The following is a 19,324-nucleotide window of genomic DNA, read 5'->3' on the forward strand; positions in this document are numbered from 1 at the left end:
TGTTGGCTATTGGGAGGTTGAGGGAGGGGAGAAAAAGGAACAGCCATGATTGAATGGTGGAACAGACACGATGGGCCAAATGGCCTAATTCTGCTCTTATGCCTTATGATCTTATGGTGATCATAGTGATTGCATCTTTCTTATTCCTGAGCTATACCCATATGGCCTTGCTGGTTGAGCCCTCCAAGTGTTCTCCCTAATGAGCCATGCAACGCCACCATCAGCAGCACAGTAGGATAGAGGCCAGCCTCACATATTACAGTGCCTGCTGTATGATCGGATTCAAGTCCTCTGTAAGGAGTTCATAAATATTCATGGTGGACGCATGGATTTCTTCGGAGTGCCAAAGTTTCCTCCCAGACATACAGGGTTCGTATTTTGCAGACATGCTGTGTCGGCTTTGGAAACATGGAAACACTTGCGGGCAGCCAAACGATGCATTTCACTGTATGTTTCAATGTAAATGTGACAAACAAAGCTAATCTTTAACCATTATTCTTTTTTTAATTTCTGACACATTCAAAACATCTAAACCCTGAAGTGTTGAGCTGTGAGTCCAGCTCTTCTCTCAAATGAGTTTCTATAATGGCTACGACATTATAATACAGCTTCCGAGCTCATCTGCCTTCCGCCATTATACTCCTTGCATTGAAATAAATACACCTCAGATTATGGGTCTTGCCAGATTCATTCATCTGACCCTCCCTGGTCTTGAGACTTACTTGGCATCCTTGCTTCAGCTGCTGACCTACGGCTATGGTTCTCTGACAGAAGATTGTGGAAGAGCGAAGCTTGTACGTATTTACACGTAAAGCTTGTTCTGCCATATGTTCCTCAATTTCATATGCCATAGGTTATCAGAGCTCCTCATCATTCTTCAACATGTGCTTTTATGCCCCGAGCTGCTTCAACAATTCCTTGTTGTAAAGTATACTACATGTTCCAAAAACCTTCTGCAAAATTCCATTTCTGTTCACTGCTTTCATTCCGATCTTTTTAAATTATTGACACGTTTTGAAGTGATTTGCAATGGCTAAAAGCAAAAAAAACATATTATATTAACAACTTAAATCCAGACCTTGACCCAAGTACCATAATTTGCATTCTGGAATTTTGCCTAATTTTTAAAAATTTGGAATTGAAGCAAAGAAAACATTAATTTCTGCTTCTACTTTGAAAAATTTAATTCTCCACCCTCCACTTAAGAGGCGTTTCAGAGCTAAGACCATGATTATTGGTTCTGTGCTTATCTACGCAGCGATTGTTTCATCAAAGCTCAACGTTCATTTGAAATATTGTTTGTGAAAGTGCATTCCAAGTACTTTAAACAATAATGAAAGGACACAGAAAGGAAACAAGGAAAAGGGGTGAAGTGCTGCAATTTTCTGTAATTTATGTCATTTCTGTCTAAACAGGGCACAAAATGATTAAAGGGACAGACAACATTTGAAGTTCACACAGGTCAAACTTGGAACCTCAATATTATTTATGCAGACAGAATTTACAGATGTATCTTTTCTAAGAAAAGCTTCTATGTAAAGACTTCTCAGTCCTGAAGAGTGTGAGATTATTGGATGCTGGTAGGTAGTAAGGCCTGCGAATCAGAAGTGGTGAGTCATATACAAGATATGTTATAGACGCTGCATGCCTCTCTATGGACAAAGGACATGAAGTTGAGCCTTCTCTTAAGTTAAAAGGAAATGTAAAACAGATTGTCGAAGCAGGAGAATGTTAAGCCTGGACTGAAATGTATTCAAACTCGGTAATAATGACCTTCAACAGCCAAGAAATGGGAATGGTGAGGAGTTCAAGAAATCGATCTTCATGCCATCAGTTTGGAGGCTATCCAGACCGGGATATAATGTTTTGAACATTCATTTCTCGAACTTCTGGTAATGATTCTCCCCCCCCCCACATCTCCTCCACTATTCCCATCCCCTTTTCCCTCTCTCACCTTATCTCTTTGCCTGTCCATCACCTCACTCTGCTGCACCTCCCCCTTTTCTTTCTTCTATGTCTTCTATCTTCTCCTATTAGATTTCCCCTTTGCCGGCCCTGTATCTCTTTCATCAATCAACTTCCCAGCTCTTTACTTCACCCCTCCCCTTCCAGTTCCAGATATCACCTTGTGTTTCTCCCTCCCCTTCCCCCCACCTTAAAAATCTACTCCTCATTATCAGGGGTGCAGTGCTAGCTAGAACGCGTCCAGAACATCTTTAAGAAAAAAGCCGAAATAAACAAGCTAATTAATTAGGTACCGCCCAGAAGCCAGTCTTCATTAGAGGAACTGAGGTGGAGAGAGTCAATAACCTTAAATTCTTCGGCATTAAGGATCGACGTTTCTCTCTCTGAAAAGTGTCAGAGGATCTGTCCTGGGACCAGCATGTAACTGTCATTACAAAGAAAGCATGGCAGCGCCTATACTTTATTAGAAGTTTGTGTAGATTCAACATGTCACCTCAATCCTGATAGCCCTGTCTTTTCAGCCTGTTTGGGCTGGCGTTTAAATTGACCAAACAACGGAACAGTTAAAGGCTCCAGTGCCCTGGAAAGAGGAGTGAACATTGCGTAGAGCAAGTGAAATCGGAAATCACCTCTGATCTGGGCCGACATTTACGTGCCAGGTGGCACCTAATTAATTAACTTGTTTATTTTAGCCTTTTTCTTAAAGATGTGCCAGATGCACTCCAGCTAGCACTGCACCCCTGCTTATCATTTTTTTCTCCAGCCCTGCTGAAGGGTCGCAACCCAACATGTTGCCTGTACTCTTTTCCATAGATGCTACCTGGCCTGTTGAATTCCTCCAACAAATACACTCAAAAACTTCTATAGATGTACCATGGAGAGTATTCTGACAGGTTGCATCACTGTTTGATATGGTGGGGGGGGGGAGGGGGGGGGTGCTACTGCACAGGACCGAAAGAAGCTGCAGAGCAAATTTAGTTGGCTCTTGGGTACTAGCCCAGGACATCTTCAAGGAGCAGTGTCTCAGAAAGGCAGTACCCATTATTAACGATCTCCAGCATCCAGAGCATGCCCTTTTCTCACTGTTCCCATCAGGTAGAAGGCATAGAAGCCTGAAGGCACACACTCAGCGATTCAAGAACAGCTTCTTCCCTCTGCCATCCAATTCCTAAATGGACATTGAACCTTCGAACACTACCTCACTTTTTAAATATATATTATTTCTGTTTCTTACATGGTATTTCATCTATTCAATATACATACTGTATACTGTAATTAATTAATTTATTATTATTATTTTATTTTTTATTATATATATTACGTATTGCACTGAACTGCTGCTGCTCAGTTGACAAACTTCACGACATATCCCAGTGATAATAAACCTGATTCTGATTCTGATTTTGTGTGTGTTGCTTGGATTTCCAACATCAGCAGATTTTCCCTTGTTTGTGACTAAATGCACAAGTTGTTAGTGGCTGTACATTGTACCTTGTTTTCATGTTTGATTCTATTAAAGTTAACGGACCAGAATCTCAATGGAAACAGCATCACGAACAGCTACTACTGAATTGCAGATTAAGTGCTACCAACCAAAAACAATTAACTCCAGTAAAATTATTGGATTATGACCATCAGTGAAGTACCAGATAGAAGGATATCACACCAGTGCATTATTTGCCAATATCACCATTACTAATTTCTGCCTTTTGGCTGTAAGTAGAGAGTGCATGTTAACTGATGTCTGATGTTCCATATATACTTAATTAAATTGATTTGCTCTTGTGTGTCAAAACTGAAACTGGGAGTAAAGCCAAAAGGTTTACAATAAATACTAAATATGTAATCCTATTTTAGGATGTAAGGAAACTTGGTTCATCGTTCTTGGCATCTGAGCAGAAAATCAAATTGCCGTCGGCAACATTTTTCAATGTAAACTTGTTTTTAACTTGATTTGGGCAGCAACCTACAAGATACTGGATGAATTCAGAGGGTCAGGCAGCATCAATGAAAGGAAATGGTCAGTTGACATTTTGGGTCAAGATCTTCTGGGCCAGATGAAGTCTTCCCCAAAATATCATAATTTTCCTCTGTAAATGCTGCTTGAACTACTGAGTTCCTCCACCATCTTGTGTATTCCTCCAACTTGCAACACCTGCTGGCTCTTGTGTCTCCATCTTGAATTGTTAGTTTCTTATTGCTGAAAGTATTTACACAGATGACTTTGTTCAAGTCAGAAATGAAGAAAATGGGCCAGAGAAGCAATCCTGAGAGTAGCTAAAGGATCCTAGACATGAAATACTAATTGTTTTTCTTTCCATAGATGCTGACTGGCCTCCTGAGTGTTTCCAGAATTCTGGGTTTTTATTTCAGATTAAATATCTGCAGATTTTTTTTTATTTTCAGGTGAATTCAGAACCTAACCTTATACTTTCAATGGAAGAAGGTAATGCCTGTGAAACAATGAGGAGAGAAGGCTAATCCTCTGTTCACAACATCAAAACAATTTGTTTACAACTCCCTGTGTTTGACCCAGTCAATGGCACTTTGCCACTGCAAAGTACTTATGAAGGTTTTGAGGTTTTGGTCTACCAGAAAGCAGTCATGCAGTTAATGTTTGGTTTTTAGTATGGATAGTCACTGGTAAATACCAGCTGAATAATACCAGCTTTTCTACTTACAGGTTCACCTCAAGTCAAGCTAACTGCACCACAACTGACAGTATCTAAGAAGCAGATAGTCATTGAAGTAAATGGAACATTCAATGTTATATGCAGGTAAGGTTATGTAGGTAACTATGGGTGCCTCTTTCAGTTTACCACCTCCCTTGAGATACTTTTCCTACAGAATGTAACCCTCTTAATTTGAATTCAAGAGATTCCGTCAGTGCTTCTCTCCAATCCTACATTACAACATTGACCATATTTCAAAAATTACTTCATCGTCAATGGCTTTGATATGTTTGAGGTTGTGAAGAACAGTACAGCAATGCAAACTCTTTGCAAATGCATCAAAATAGGCATCAAAGCTTGAATTCTACCCTAGTGGTCCTCTAGGCTTGCACTGATTAAAGCCAACAGTACATCATAATGTAACTAGAGTCAGTTACTGCAAAAACCTATTTCCATCTCTTATAGCCAGTTACTTTATACTAGTTATAATTATGTATGATGCAGATTCAATCGATATGGGAATATTAATTCATGTTGACTTATTACGAATGCTAAAGTAAAAGCAAAATATGTCCATTGCTGGAAATCTGAAACAAAACAGAAATCCAAATAATTTTCAAGTCAGGTAACATTTTTGAATTGAGTATTCGAGCTGAATTTTGCCCTGGCAGTGAAATCTATATGGAACATGGAGGGGTCTGGAAGGGGTACTGAGAATGGGTTGGTTCCGATGGTATTTGGAAATCCATAGGATAAAAGGAGAAAGTATATAGTAGATCTTTTACTAGGACTAAGATACAGAGAGATCTTGAGGTCCAGGTCCATTGTTCAATAAAAGTGGTCGCATAGTGGATAACATAGTGAGGGAGTGTGGAATGCTTGCCTTCAATGGTAGTGATAGAGTAGAGGGATAGGTAAATACTAAGAACAATGATTAACTAAAGATCAATCACCTTATGAGCACCTTAGCTTACTGTTGTTGGGCAAGACTTAAAGAAACCCTACCCAGCAACAGGTGACGTATTAGACTTTGTCCTCTCCCCTCTATTTGACCATACAGAAGGGACATCTCAAGATATAACTAAATATGGGAAGGATAGTGTAGGGGATAGAATGTTCAAGAGAAAGGGAAAGGTGTCAATATAAGGAACTAATGCTGTTCCCAGTCTCGCTTTGGCAGAAAATAATTATTATAACTAACCAATGATGATCTTACATCTAATAGTATATTAACATGTGATCGAAACTATTCTAAAACTGTCTTAACTCACGTAATTGTAAGATTTCCTGTGTACATGATGATTAATGTTATAAATTGTGAAGAATTGTGATCTGGGGAAAGGTAGTGTCCAGACTGGCTCTTTGGGAGATCAGTCTGTAACTTCCCCCATAGCATGCGATGAATAAAGAGTAGAGTTTGAGAAAGTATTGCTTGTATTATTGTGTTTGTGGTTATCTGCGCTCTTGCATCGGGTCGATCCACCGTGACAGTAGGGGTGTTGAGTATAAGAGTAAGGAAGTTATGCTGCAGCTATATAAAACTTTAGACAGACCACACTTGGAGAATTACCTGCAGTTCTGTTAGCCCCATTGTAGGAAGGATGTAGACACCATGGAGAGGATGCAGCAGATGTTTATCAGAATGCTGCCTAGTTTAGAGGAATGAGGAAATATTGGACAGATTTGGTTTGTTTTCACTGTGGTGTTGGTGGCTGACGGAAGACCTGATAGATGTTTTTAAATTCAGAGATACTTAGATGGACTAAACAGTCAGAATTTTTTCCCCATAATAGAGATGTCAAACACCAGAAGATGTACTTTTAAGGTCAGAAGGGGAAAGATTAAAGGCGACACAAGGGCAAGTTTTACACAGAATAGAAGGTGCCTGGAATAGATTATAAGGGCTAGTAGTGGAAACAGGTAGTTTGATGGAGCTTAATAGGCTTCTACATAGACACATGACTATGCATAACATGGAAGGATATAGAGGAGGACATTTGGTATTGATGCCAATTTATATTAGCTCAGTGCCTTGGGCAAAGTGACCTTTCCAGTGGTGTACTGTTAGATGTTCAATGAACAGTAATCCACCTGGCTTGCCAAACATACTATAAACTGCATTATTTTCTTCCTCTTTAAATTCTGGAATGAATTTCAAAGTTAAGTACAATGTGCTGACATCACCATGTAATGCATTAAGAGATCCTGACAGAGAATAAATTTCTGTGACACTTGCCAAATTTCTTACCTCATTCATTTCAAAGTCTAGAAATTTTCGCAAGCTCTTTTATTGTTTCTTCACTCTTATACCAGTTATGAGGCTTAATAAATTAGCAATTGTTTCAGATTTCAATGAATTGCATTGCCAGTTGATATTTTGTGTATGCAGCTCTTTCCTCCTCCTTTATGGAATTAACAAAGGAAATAGTATGGGACACAGATGGCAGGTTGTGGATGTGTTCAATAGCTAACAGATATCTGCAGAAGCTATTGGGGTGAGTAATCTGGGTGGGGAAAAATAGGGTCTTCAGTCATAAACACAAAATAATCTGCAGATGCTGTGATCAAAGCAACACTTTCAGTACACTGGATGAACTCAGCAGATCGGGCAGCATCAGTTAGAAACGATGAGTCGATGTTTCGGGCCCGAACCCTTCGTCAGGGCTGAAGAATGAAAGATGGGGAAGGATTTGAAGAATGCTTGTAGCTTCAGTTGAAAGACCAGTAATCTGAAAGACAAAGGGGTGGGGGAGGGGAAGCATTGACGTCATAGCCCTGAGGCTTCCCCTCCCCCACCCCTTTGTCTTTCAGTCCTGACGAAGGGTTCTGGCCCGAACCGTCGACTCATCATTTCTAACTGATGCTGCCTGACCTGCTGAGTTCATCCAGCATACTGAAAGTGTTGCCAGGGTCTTCAGTCAGTTGGGAGGCAGGACCTTGATGAATTAGTAGCACTGCTGAGAGCAGGCGATGCAGCATGATGACATGGAAGGACATTGGAAATGTGACATGGCTGACATCCGTTGAAGGGAAGCTCAAAAGATATTCAGAGCGAGGTCAAGAGTGGGAAATGAGGATAGATTCCATTCCTAAATGGGGTTTACCTAAGGTAGGATTCCTGTTCCAGAGTCCACCGCCATGCACCTGGTGAGGCTGAAGTCCTTTTAAGACTTGATTCTGTGTGACTTGTGGATTTTGCACAAGCAAGATTCAAATGTGAGTTGAATACCATTAAATACACCATGTCTGTCCATTCATTTCACTGGGTAAATGTAGAATGCAGAGCAATCCATGCATTAATTTGGCATCCTAATGGCTCTGTACAGTAAGTGTTTGATGCCTTTGATTTAATCCCTTCATATCGTGTACCAAACTGTTGTGGTGTATTAAAACGATTAGTCCTTTATCTCTACAGATCAAAGTATTGCAAATAAAATAATGCCTCTTCAACTGTTTTAATTAACCTCAGTATTCTTTTATTCTGCATGAAGGCAAGGTTTCTATTTTATACTGAGCTTATAATGCTCAGTACTAATCAAACTGGACCGGATAGTTCATTATTCTGGAAGATCTGTCAGATAAGTAATGCCTTACATAATTCCATCTTTCAATGAGAAGGAAGAAGCAGTTTTCAACAGTGAATTGAAAGGTCAAGACAATTGTTTGTCAGTCTGGTCCATGACCTCCTCAACAAACCAAAATAAAATTTAAACCTAGCCTAAAAAGAAAGTTCAAGAGAAGAAATAAGGTTATGTAAACAGTTTTCGGGACCCAGACAAGGTGGAAAGATTGTAGCACAGCAGGGAACCGGATGGGAGAGTTGAGATATCCTGAAAATAAATGATTAACTGCCCACACATATGTAACCTGCCTTGATTTAAAACTGCAATATCTTTTCCAGACTGACAGTGTAAATATTTATCAGTATCCCGCTGACTGTTAATCAGAATCTCAGGAATTTTCCAGTTCACTTATGTTAAAACAATAGGACTGACTATACATTATTTAGCTGTGTCTTATTTTGCATTGCTTCTCAAATGAAAGAGAAAAACACTCTGTCATATGTGTAGCCTGTAATTGTTTTTTTTTTGTTAATTACACATTTGCATGACCTGAATATATTTCTATTAGAAATATTTGCAGTGCTTCCTAAATTAGTTTCGTGGAAGGAAACATATCAATCTATGGTGAACTAAAATTCAGGTGGGAAATGTACAAAATATATTATTGTCAACAATCGGTTATGTAAGGAAGGCTCAGTGATACAAAAATGAGATCCAGTGACTAATGGGCACCATCCAAACCCAGAGAATGCATTGTACTCTGAAATACTTCCTACAGTATTTTATGTTATTTATAGTACATCATTTGTCAAGTATGGCGTTATGATTAGAAAATGCTCCCATTTGGATTTATCCTTGAGTTGAAGTTATCAGGGTAGCCACAGGGCCAGACCATTGATGAAATGGACTGGAATTAGTAGTGTCAGAACTCTTAAAAGGAATCTGGATATTTTCTGATTTATACAGGAGTGAACCTTCTGCCTGCTCACGCTCAGACATACCACAGATTCTGTTCATTTAAAAGACATAAACGAGCTCATCTTAGCCAGGAGTTGGTGAGAGGTCCACTGATACCCATAAACAATGCCAAGGCATAACAGAAGTAACAAATTTGATCCCAAAGGGAAGTAATTCCATTATTTTACTTCATTCATGATTTTCTGGGTAAAGATATATCGAAGGCATTTTAGTCCAATAAATTGAGCAAAGTTCACAAAGTTAAGGTGGAGTTAATAAAGCAGCAAATGCTATCAGGCTCTCAGGTTTTACTAGCAAGCACAAAACAAGAAGATAATGACCTTCTACATAAATCATTGTGTAGGCATTAAGTCAAATACTGCATTTAATTCTATGCTCTCTTCCCAAAAGGTATTTTAAGGCTATGGTAAAGACATAGCAAATTCAGTTAAGTTTTAATTAAGAGAGTAAAAGAAGGAGTTTTCTCATGAGAACAGAGATGGTTAACAGGGTATCTGGTTGCTTTCTTTTAAATCATGAAGGATTTTGACAGTCTGCATACAGAAATTCTTTGTATTGGATGTTAAGTCAGCAGCAAGATCATTTAACTAAAATAGCCGAGAAAAAATAAATTTTTTGCTTAGGAATTAGTGACACCATATGAGAAAGCAAAATTAATTAAAACAGAGGGAAAGAACAGGTTTATGCAGCTATTTTTCAGAGATTTGTTATGAAGATTAATGAAACTACATACGAAAATGATTACCCTTTACTATTATATTCATCAATTCAACTTATCAAGTAGTAAAATTACTTTGTATGGAATACACACAAAAAATCTATTTTATACATTATAATTGCCGAATGTGTGACTCTAATTCAGGTGGCATGGTCCATGTAATATTAGTTCAAATGCTAATGTATTAAGGATATTCAATATTTGTCTGTACTCAGTGTTGAATCATTAAATAGCATAATGATTAGTTTTACAATTCTATCACATGGCATGAAGAACGTATTGCAATGTATCTCAGCCATCAGCTCAATATATGAAACTTTTTCCTAGCTTATGTTATGCTATTCAACTATTTGGGAAATTTATTTTCGGATTTGTTTTATGCCTAGTTACATGTCCACTAAAAATGAGATTTGAGGCTGTTTATTAATAGATTACTGGAAAATAAAAAGAAAAAATACTTTACATGCTTATCAAAATCTTCATTAACAATTTGCTACCACTAGCAATCAAAACAAATCTTCACCCAAGTGGAAGATGAATTGGTGTTCCCAAATGACAGAACAAGGGCATGTTTTTAAAAATTATATCTACCTTGTCTGTGCTGGTCTTGTAAAATTTTAAATCAGCTTAGAGTACCCTAAACACAAGAAGTTCTCCAGAAACTTGAAAACCAGAATATCACACATAAAATGCTGGAGGGACTCAGCAGGTCAGTCAGCATCCATGGAGAGGAATAAACAGTTGATATTTTGGGCTGAGATCCTTCATCAGGACTGAAAAGGAAGGGGGAAGAAGCCAGAATAAAAAGGTGGGGTGGAGAAGAGTGAGTACAAACTAGAAAGTGATAAGTGAAGTCAAGTGAGGGAGAAGGTAGTGGGTGGGGCAGGGGGTGATGAAGTGGGAAGGTGGGAGGTGATAGGTGGAAATGGTAAAGAGCTAAAGATGAAGGAATCTGATAAGAGAGGAGAGTGAACCATGGGAGGAAGGGAAAGAGGAGGCACCCCAGATGGAGATGATAGGCAGTTGAGAAGAGAAGGGCTAAGGAGAGCCAGAATGGGCAATGGTAAAAGAGAGGAGATGGAGTGGGGAAAAATTACCAGAAGTTAAAGAAATCAGCACTCATGCTGTCAGGTTGGAAGCTACTATTCCTCTACATAGATGCTGCCTGACCTGCTGAATAACTCCAGCAGCGTGTGTGTGTGTGTGTGTGTGTTAGAATAATCTAATTCTCATTACGGTGATAAATTACATCTGTCATTCTTTCTTCTTGTTCAGTTTTTAACAGATGTAATTCTCTGCAAGATTCATTTCAAGCAAATTCTAGTTTGACACTTTGTCTTCTAACATTTCTCCAAATACAAATAGCAACCTAAGAATAAACTACTGTAACACAGAAATGTGATTCTTACCTTTAAAAATTATATTATCATCTTGTATATAAAGCATAACATAGTCTTTTAGGAATTAAATGGATATCTGAAGGCCAGGCAAACTATTATAAATAGAAGATATAAATAGAAAATGCTGAGATGTACAATTTAGCTCAGGGAGTTGACATCATTATAAAAACATGCTTATCGATTTTTTTTATCATTATCCTCATAGTTCTTTATATATATTCCCATTCTCCAAGGAATGCGATTCACTTCACACTGCTGAGGAGAGAGTCCCCACGTACCAGAGCTGCTATTAGTCAAAGTAGGCCTACTTTCCATTTGCTTATTGAGTCACAAACAGCTAAATTTCCCTTGTCTGTGAAGAGAAATAACTTTCCTTACTTTGTGTTATAAAAAAACTCATAGTCTTTATGTAAAAGTAAATTAATTGTGGCGCTATCAAGCGGTCTTTGCTTTGCACCTTTTTTTCACCTTTTTGATTACTTTGTAACTAAATCTGACCTGACTAATTTGTAAATAATCGTAACATAATTTGCTAATTTAGTGCTAAAAATATAGTTATGTAAAGACCCTGACCTTCCTGGAATGAGGGATGTCACTGTATGTCACTTTACTTACAGCTTGGTGTATTTTTTGTTTTCCATATCCTTCATCTCATAATGGTCTGTCCAGTAAATCTGAGCCAGTAGTGGGACAGTGAGAGCACTGGAGCATCTGACAGGGTGAAAAATATAGATTGCGAAAGAAGCAGCAAACAGAATGAATAATTTAGGTGCAGAAAGAAAATGCAAGTAAAGGAAAGATAGATTGAGTTAAAAGATGAGAAGACAAATGCTTTACAAAAGTAATGCAACCGTATGAAATGTGGAATTGCATAAATTTTGAAAGAATTTTGCTGCAATTAGGAATGAGATAATAGTATTTAAATTGTTACTTTTCTTGAGCATAACAAGGCCATTCAGCCCATTGAATCTGCTCTGCCATTTGCTCATTGCAGATTTATTTTCCCTCTTATCCCCATTCTCCTGACCATTCTCCGTAACCTTTGACGCCCTTACTAATCAAGAACTTATCTAACTGAGCTTTAAATATATCCAATGACTTGTTCTCTCGGGATTCATCACCTGCGTGATTTTTTCCAATCTACCTGCATATTGAAATCCCCATGACCATCATAACATTAACAAGAGAAAATCTGCAGATGCTGGAAATCCAAGCAACACACACAAAATGCTACAGCAGACCAGGCAGCATCTATGGAAAAGAGCACAGTCAACGTTTTGGGCCAAGACCCTTCAGCAGGACTGGAGAAAACAAGATGAAAAGTCAGAGTTGGAAGGTCAGGGCATCAGTGCCCTTTTATATGCCTTATCTACCTCCTGTTGTAATTTGCAGCGCACATCCTGGCTACTGTTTGGAGGCCTGTATATAACTCTTATCAGGGTCTTTTATACCATTGCAGTTTCTTAACTCTACCCACAAGGATTCTACATGTCACATCTTTCTAAGGATTAGATGTCAGAGATTGAGTGAGAACATAAATCAATTCTCTGGAAAGCTACTACACTGGCAAATAACGCACAAGCTATCCTGTTGCGAGTAGTTAGGTTTCAATCACAAATCCTTATGGAACTCCGGGGGCAATCCATTTAGCAACTTGTGGTCGCTCTCAATTCTCGGTTTCTCTCTTTCTCACCATGACCCATGACTACAGACCATTTGTGTAATAAGAATGATAAATGCCATTGTTATATTGCATTTAAACAATCTAATATTTGTATAGTAAATTACTTTTAAGCGCAATGCATGTTATAACATTTTAATAGGCTTAGACAAGACCCTACGAAAAGGGTAGGCAGTTTTCTTTGTTATTTTATTTTTAAAAAAGCATGAAGACAATTTTCAAACAAAATGCAAATTACCAAGTCATCATGAGGCCCAAAACAACTTCATCTTTGAGTTAATTTGTACTTAGATCATTGTGTGGCATCTTGGACATCCAATTCCAGGATGGATGCAGAATTTGAATAATTGCTGCAACCAGGAAATCATCACAAAGTCTTCCACTCTTGCATTTGAATCATCCATTTATTACTCTTCAAATTTCGTTGTCTTTGTTAGTCTTTCCAACTTTAATTGTTGCTCTTCTAAAAATATAGTTACACTGGTCATGAACCATCTCATTAATTTAATGCATTCAATATTATTAGCTCATGACTTACACCTTTTGGAAAAGATATCCAGTCTGCATTATCTGAAAATGCACTTTGACCGTAAATATGGAAGTTCATTTGATGGTTCCTTGATACACTTTGCAGAGTAGTTAAATCATTCAGGTTCAATTTTAAAAGAGAAATGTGTTCAATGTAGTTCTATCAGCATACAATATGAGAATAATGAAAAATTAGTTGTTTGTTTCTTTGTTCTTATCGAACAATTCATTCCAACCATTCTCCTGAGATAAATTTACTTACTATGTCACATTGTACCAGACTTCCAACATTGCTAGGCATTGCTTTGCAGTCTCCTCACATCATGTTAGATATTTTTATTCTGACTTACTGAGTCAGGAAGCCTTTGATGTTAAGGTAGCTGTGCATCAATCTGTAAAGTGCACTGAATGGGAGAGTAGATATAAAAGGGTCACATTGCACCAACTGGATCTAGTGTTGGCACTCTCCTGTACAGTAGCTTTGGGCAATGGGCTAACTGATGAGTTTGAGGAATTAGAATTCTGACCCAGAAATCTCCTCACAGCCAAAATCACGATTGATAAGTTTCTCCAGGATTTCTTTCTAGTCTGGGCTCAAACAAAGAGTAACACATAATATACTCAATTACTTTTCTTTACTGTTACATTTTTAGATGTGACATTTTAAGGAATATGTTGTCTGACTTCTGTAATGCCAGCTTATTCAAGGGCCAAATACTCCTATTTTTTTTTTACCTTGGATTTGTTTGGTTCTCATTTCATAACTTGTACAGCACGCATTGTTGGAGGTGCCTCTCTCCAAAAGGAAATTAAGCTAAGGTGTTATTTGTAGTTCAAATGGATTTTTTAAAAGCTGTAAGTCTACTGAAGAACACTAGAATATTGTAGCTACATTCTTTCTCAAGTACTACAGATTGGCTAAAGATTCACCTCATTGAAGCATGTGTGGTGCTACTCAAACTGAATCCCTTCCATTTATGACTACTGTATTCAATAAGTACTTAATTATGGACAATTTCCCAAGCATGTGTTCCCTCCCTTTCTGGAAACATGGGCAGAAGCCTCTGGGACACCCATCAACACCACTCACCTATTGTTTGCTGATAATAACACACCACATGTACATGTGGTGGGACTGTATACTCACCTGCTTCAGATGGATCTCATGAGATGGGCATTGGGTTCCTGATTAGCAATGTATTTCGATAGAATGAATAAATTCTCAATCCTTCAGGAAGAGGACTTACTTAGGTGGAAGAAGAAAGCAGTCAAGTTATTGGAACACATCCACCTCTAATGATATATAAAGCATACAAACTGTTAAGATCAATTCACAAGACTGTTCAGTATAAGACAGCATAATATTTATTTCTACTTTGCTAGGTCTTGGCCAGTCTGAAATTAGAATATAGTTTTGATCTTTTCTCACACTGGATGTTATTGGGGCCCCAGAAGGACTGCAGAGGAGTTCCACTGAACTGATAATCATGAAGACTAAAAAAGTTGGAACGCTATCATGCTGATAGGATTGAGACTGGTGATAAAATAGATTATGTTCTCGTCAGCAATTGCTCCTGTAGGGGAGGAGCAGGAATTTGTATCAGACCACATCTGAGTTCAATAACAGGAAATATTTTGTTTTTCAGAGAATGAAGAATAGGCTACTGTCTTGTACTGTCAGCATTAACTCATTATATTCCTTTGGGAGTGGTTTACATCTGTTCCTGGATGGAGCAGAAATCACTTCATACAAAAGTGTTTCATAGAAACATCAGGGAATGCAAACAGATCCCTGGACTAGTTTCAATCACGCAGATAAACCAAAGAGTAATTTCCTAGATTTACTAACTTGTCCTTTTTGCTTCTACCCGGAGATCACACAATTTGGGTGAGATTAAGAGTGTATATTATGTTAATACCATTGCATGGGTCAGACTAAATGGACCAGATGTCCTTTACCATTATGTTATTACTCTTATGTTCATATTTACTGATAGAAATATTTAGTCAAAAAGGAGCACAGTATCACAGTATCACCCTGCGCTAAGATGCACCTTAACATGCATCTAGCTGGGAAACTGAAGAGCTTTACCATATAAAAGATTTAAAATGAGGTTGAAACATTTGTGAAATGAAAATGAAAACCCAATTGAGAAATAGCATAGAAATGAAGTAGCCTTTTGCTTGTGATTAATGTAATGTATTATTGATTAACAGGGGGCAGGCATCCTTGATCTGGTCTGGACCCAATTATCCTAATGCTATGAAAAACAGACTGAAAGTAACCAATGACATGTGCGATGACAACAGGGAGTACTTTTGCAGTAACCTGATTTTAAAGAACGCTGCTCGCAACGATACTGGATACTACACTTGTAAATATGCCAATTCTGCAGCCAGTGAAAGCCAGATCTATTTATTTGTGAGAGGTAAGGACACACATTTAAAGTATTACATGAAAATAACTGTGGGCCTTCTGTTTTATGTATTCCAAGCCATGTGGTAATTCTTCAAGAACAAATTAGTTAGGTAGGAGAGGACGATATCTACTTGACCATACATTTCAAGTTATAGTGATTAAATAAAACTGTCGTTTCCAAGTTTATAGAAGTTGAATCATATACCTACTGAATCAGAGCTTGATTGAGATAATAAATTGAATTGAATTGACTTTAGTATTTACATCCTTCACACACGAGAAGCAAAAATCTTTACGTTATGTATCTGTCTAAATGCGCAATGTGCAATTTATAACAATTTTTAATAAATAGTATGTACAACAGGACAGTCAATATAACATGGAAATACAATTGCATCAATGTAAATTAATCAGTCTGGAGGAAGAAGCTGTTCTGGAGCCTGTTGGTCCTGGCTTTTATGCTGAGGTACCATTTCCTGGACGATAGCAGCTGGAACAGTTTGTGATTGGGGTGACTCAGGTCCCCAGTGATCCTTTGGACCCTTTTTACACACCTGTCTTTGTAAATGTCCTGAATAGTGGGAAGTTCACATCTACAGATGCACGGGGCTATCCGCACCACTCTCTGCAGAGTCCTTCGATTGAGGGAAGTACAGTTCCTATACCAGGCAGTGATGCAGCCAGCCAGGATGCTCTCAATTGTGCCCCTGTAGAAAGTTCTTGGATGACCTTGGTCATCTCTAAGGTTGAAGTACACAGGTATTTCCAACGAGTGAACAGTCGCAAGGCTGCAGGACCAGGCAGCTTGTGGCTTATGGTCTATTCAATACTATTATGAATGCAAAAGTTAAAGTAAAAGTTGGTCATAAATTTTTACATAATAGAAGCAGGAATAAGTCACCCAGTCCCTCATGCCTTTTCTGCTGTTCAATGTGATGATAGCTCACTTTTACCTTGGTGTCATGTTACTACATTAACCCCATGATATGTTTTCTTAATACATAAAAATCTACCAAAATCCATCATGAATAAATTTCATATCTAAGCTTTGATATATTTCTTGTACAGAGCATTTCACAGATTCACTAGCCTCTGCATGCAGGCCATTCTTCTCCTCTCAATATTGAATATCCAACCGGTTGTCATTCCAACAAGGAAAAATATTATCCCTGTATCTGCCAAGTCCCATAAGAATGACATATTCTTCAACTAGTTCACCTTCCATTCTGCTAAATTCAAGGAAGTTTTGTCTAGTCTAGTTAACCTCATGTTAAAACATATTCCTCATCCCAGTGAACATTTGTTGCACTCTCTCTATGGCATATATATCCTTTCTTATTTAGGGGAATAAGACCATACTTTCCCAGTGTAGTCTCACCGGCACGCTATATAATTGTAAGAAGTGATTTGTACTTAAGCTCTCTAGTAATAAAAGTAAAACATAACAGTTGCCTTCCTAATTCCTTGCAGAACCTGCCTATTTACCTTCATTGATCCATGTACAAGGAGCCTCTAAACACCAAAACCATTCAACCTCCCATCATTTAACAAATACTCCACTTTTCTATTACTTCACCGTAGTGGACGACTTCATGTTTTTCCACATTATATTCCATCTCCCGCATCCTCACCCAAACTCTGAACTTGTCTGCCTCCCCCCTGAAACTTTCAGCCAACCTCGTTGCAATCCATCTTCGTAGCAATGAAGGTACTGCCCTGTGGAGAGAGAGAACAGGTTCTGTAGCTCAGGGGAAGGTGCAGCCTGCAATTTCACACCTCCAATTCAGTGTGGAAAATTGTAGAACTTTCACATACCGTACATCATAATGCAACTCAATCTTTTCAACTCACCTTTTTGTAAGTATTCCAGCATATCGCTCACATTTCAGGTTCCTCCACTCCTCTCTAGCAATGTACCGATCTTATTACAATCAGAAGACTACAGGAAGGCATGTATCAATTGCTGATATACTAAGATTGTTAGCTGAACCAGTTTCAATAATGCACAAGCCTTTGCTATAAACCAGCCCTGCAGATCTGCAGGAAAATACTCCCTTGTTTATTTCTAGCAGAAGATGAAAGTTGGGTCATGAGTTATTTCATGGAAAAAGAAAGCATAGATTTGGTGATACAGCTCAAAGTATTCCTTGCTTGTTAAATGCTTTATAACCTTTACCACCAAATTCTTCAATATTTAGGTCTGTGCGTTTGATATAGCGCTAAATCTCTCCTTATATTTGTCACCATCAGGAGAAAATGAAAATTTTTAATTCCTTCTTTCTGGTGTGTAGATTCAAACCCAACTAAAAAGTAACAAGTACATGTGTGAGTAATTGAAATTTCCTCTGAACCAACTTCCAAATTATCAGTTACTTCACTTCAAGATTAATCTAAACTAATTTCTCAATATTTAGCAATCTTTTACAGCAGGAATATGAAAAGTAATTTTAAATTAATCTCTTAACCCAGTTTTGACATAAAGGATATGTAGGTTCATAAAGTCTGGATTCAATGTTGTTATTTTTCATTGGACGTAAGAGAAGTGTAGGGAAATATTCAGTCAATTACAAAAGGGGGACTGAAATGTAGGACAATCAATGCTGAGTTACTCTGAATACAGATTAGGAATCGGGAATGGTTTGAGTTCCTGTTTAGGAAATGGGGTCTGAATGCTCACCGTCCTCCATTATTTCCAGTTACTCCTACTTTCTAAAAAGAAACATACCCCCATAATAATCATTAGCACCACAGACTTCGAAAATTGACTTTGTTGAGATTTTCCTGGAAAATTGGTTTAATTAAACATGATTTACTGTGTTAAGCGTTCTCACTCTTTGATTTACTCTAGCTGAAGCCAGTAGAGAATTTGTAAGCAAATTCATAGGCCACTTTGTGATAATAAAAGCAATTTCACAAAATAAATATTTTTCTAAAGATGAAAGAATTCTTTTGGGTGTATTCGATCAATTGCACACGCCATTTACACCAGCTCATGTGTTGGCAACTCTTAATGAAGGATAATAATCATGCCTGGTTTCTGGAGGGCATTGTTCTATCCACGTCTTCAATAACTCCCATTTATGCAGTGACCTAGAAACCGTAGTTTCATTATACCTTGTCTACTGCCTATTGCATTGGAAAGTGCATTAATAACTCCCTCAGAATGGTATAGACCATTCCATATCTATATTAAAGATTAACTTTGTTTTGTCACATGTACATCACACATGTAGCAAAATGCATTGTATGTATCAAATCAAATCAGCGAGAATTGTCACAAACACAAGAAAATCCGCAGATGTTGGAAATCCAAAGCAACACACACAAAATGCTGGAGGAACTCAGCAGGCCAGGCAGCATCCATGGAAAGGAGTACAGTCGACGTCTTGGCTGAGCATTT

At 38.0% G+C, this 19,324-nt stretch overlaps 1 protein-coding gene across 2 annotated transcripts in view; it reads left to right on the forward strand.

Moving 5' to 3' along the window:
* Positions 1 to 19,324, forward strand: part of kdrl (kinase insert domain receptor like) — a 220,621-nt gene that overhangs the window by 35,406 nt on the left and 165,891 nt on the right. For both annotated transcript variants that reach the window (XM_063060960.1, XM_063060961.1), the window contains exons 2-3: positions 4,649 to 4,742; positions 15,723 to 15,934. In XM_063060960.1, coding sequence (XP_062917030.1) covers positions 4,649 to 4,742; positions 15,723 to 15,934 — 306 coding nt within the window. The remainder of the gene's footprint in view (positions 1 to 4,648; positions 4,743 to 15,722; positions 15,935 to 19,324) is intronic.

The sequence above is a fragment of the Mobula hypostoma genome, chromosome 10 (genome assembly GCF_963921235.1).
Source record: "Mobula hypostoma chromosome 10, sMobHyp1.1, whole genome shotgun sequence".
NCBI classification, from domain to species: Eukaryota; Metazoa; Chordata; class Chondrichthyes; order Myliobatiformes; family Myliobatidae; genus Mobula; species Mobula hypostoma.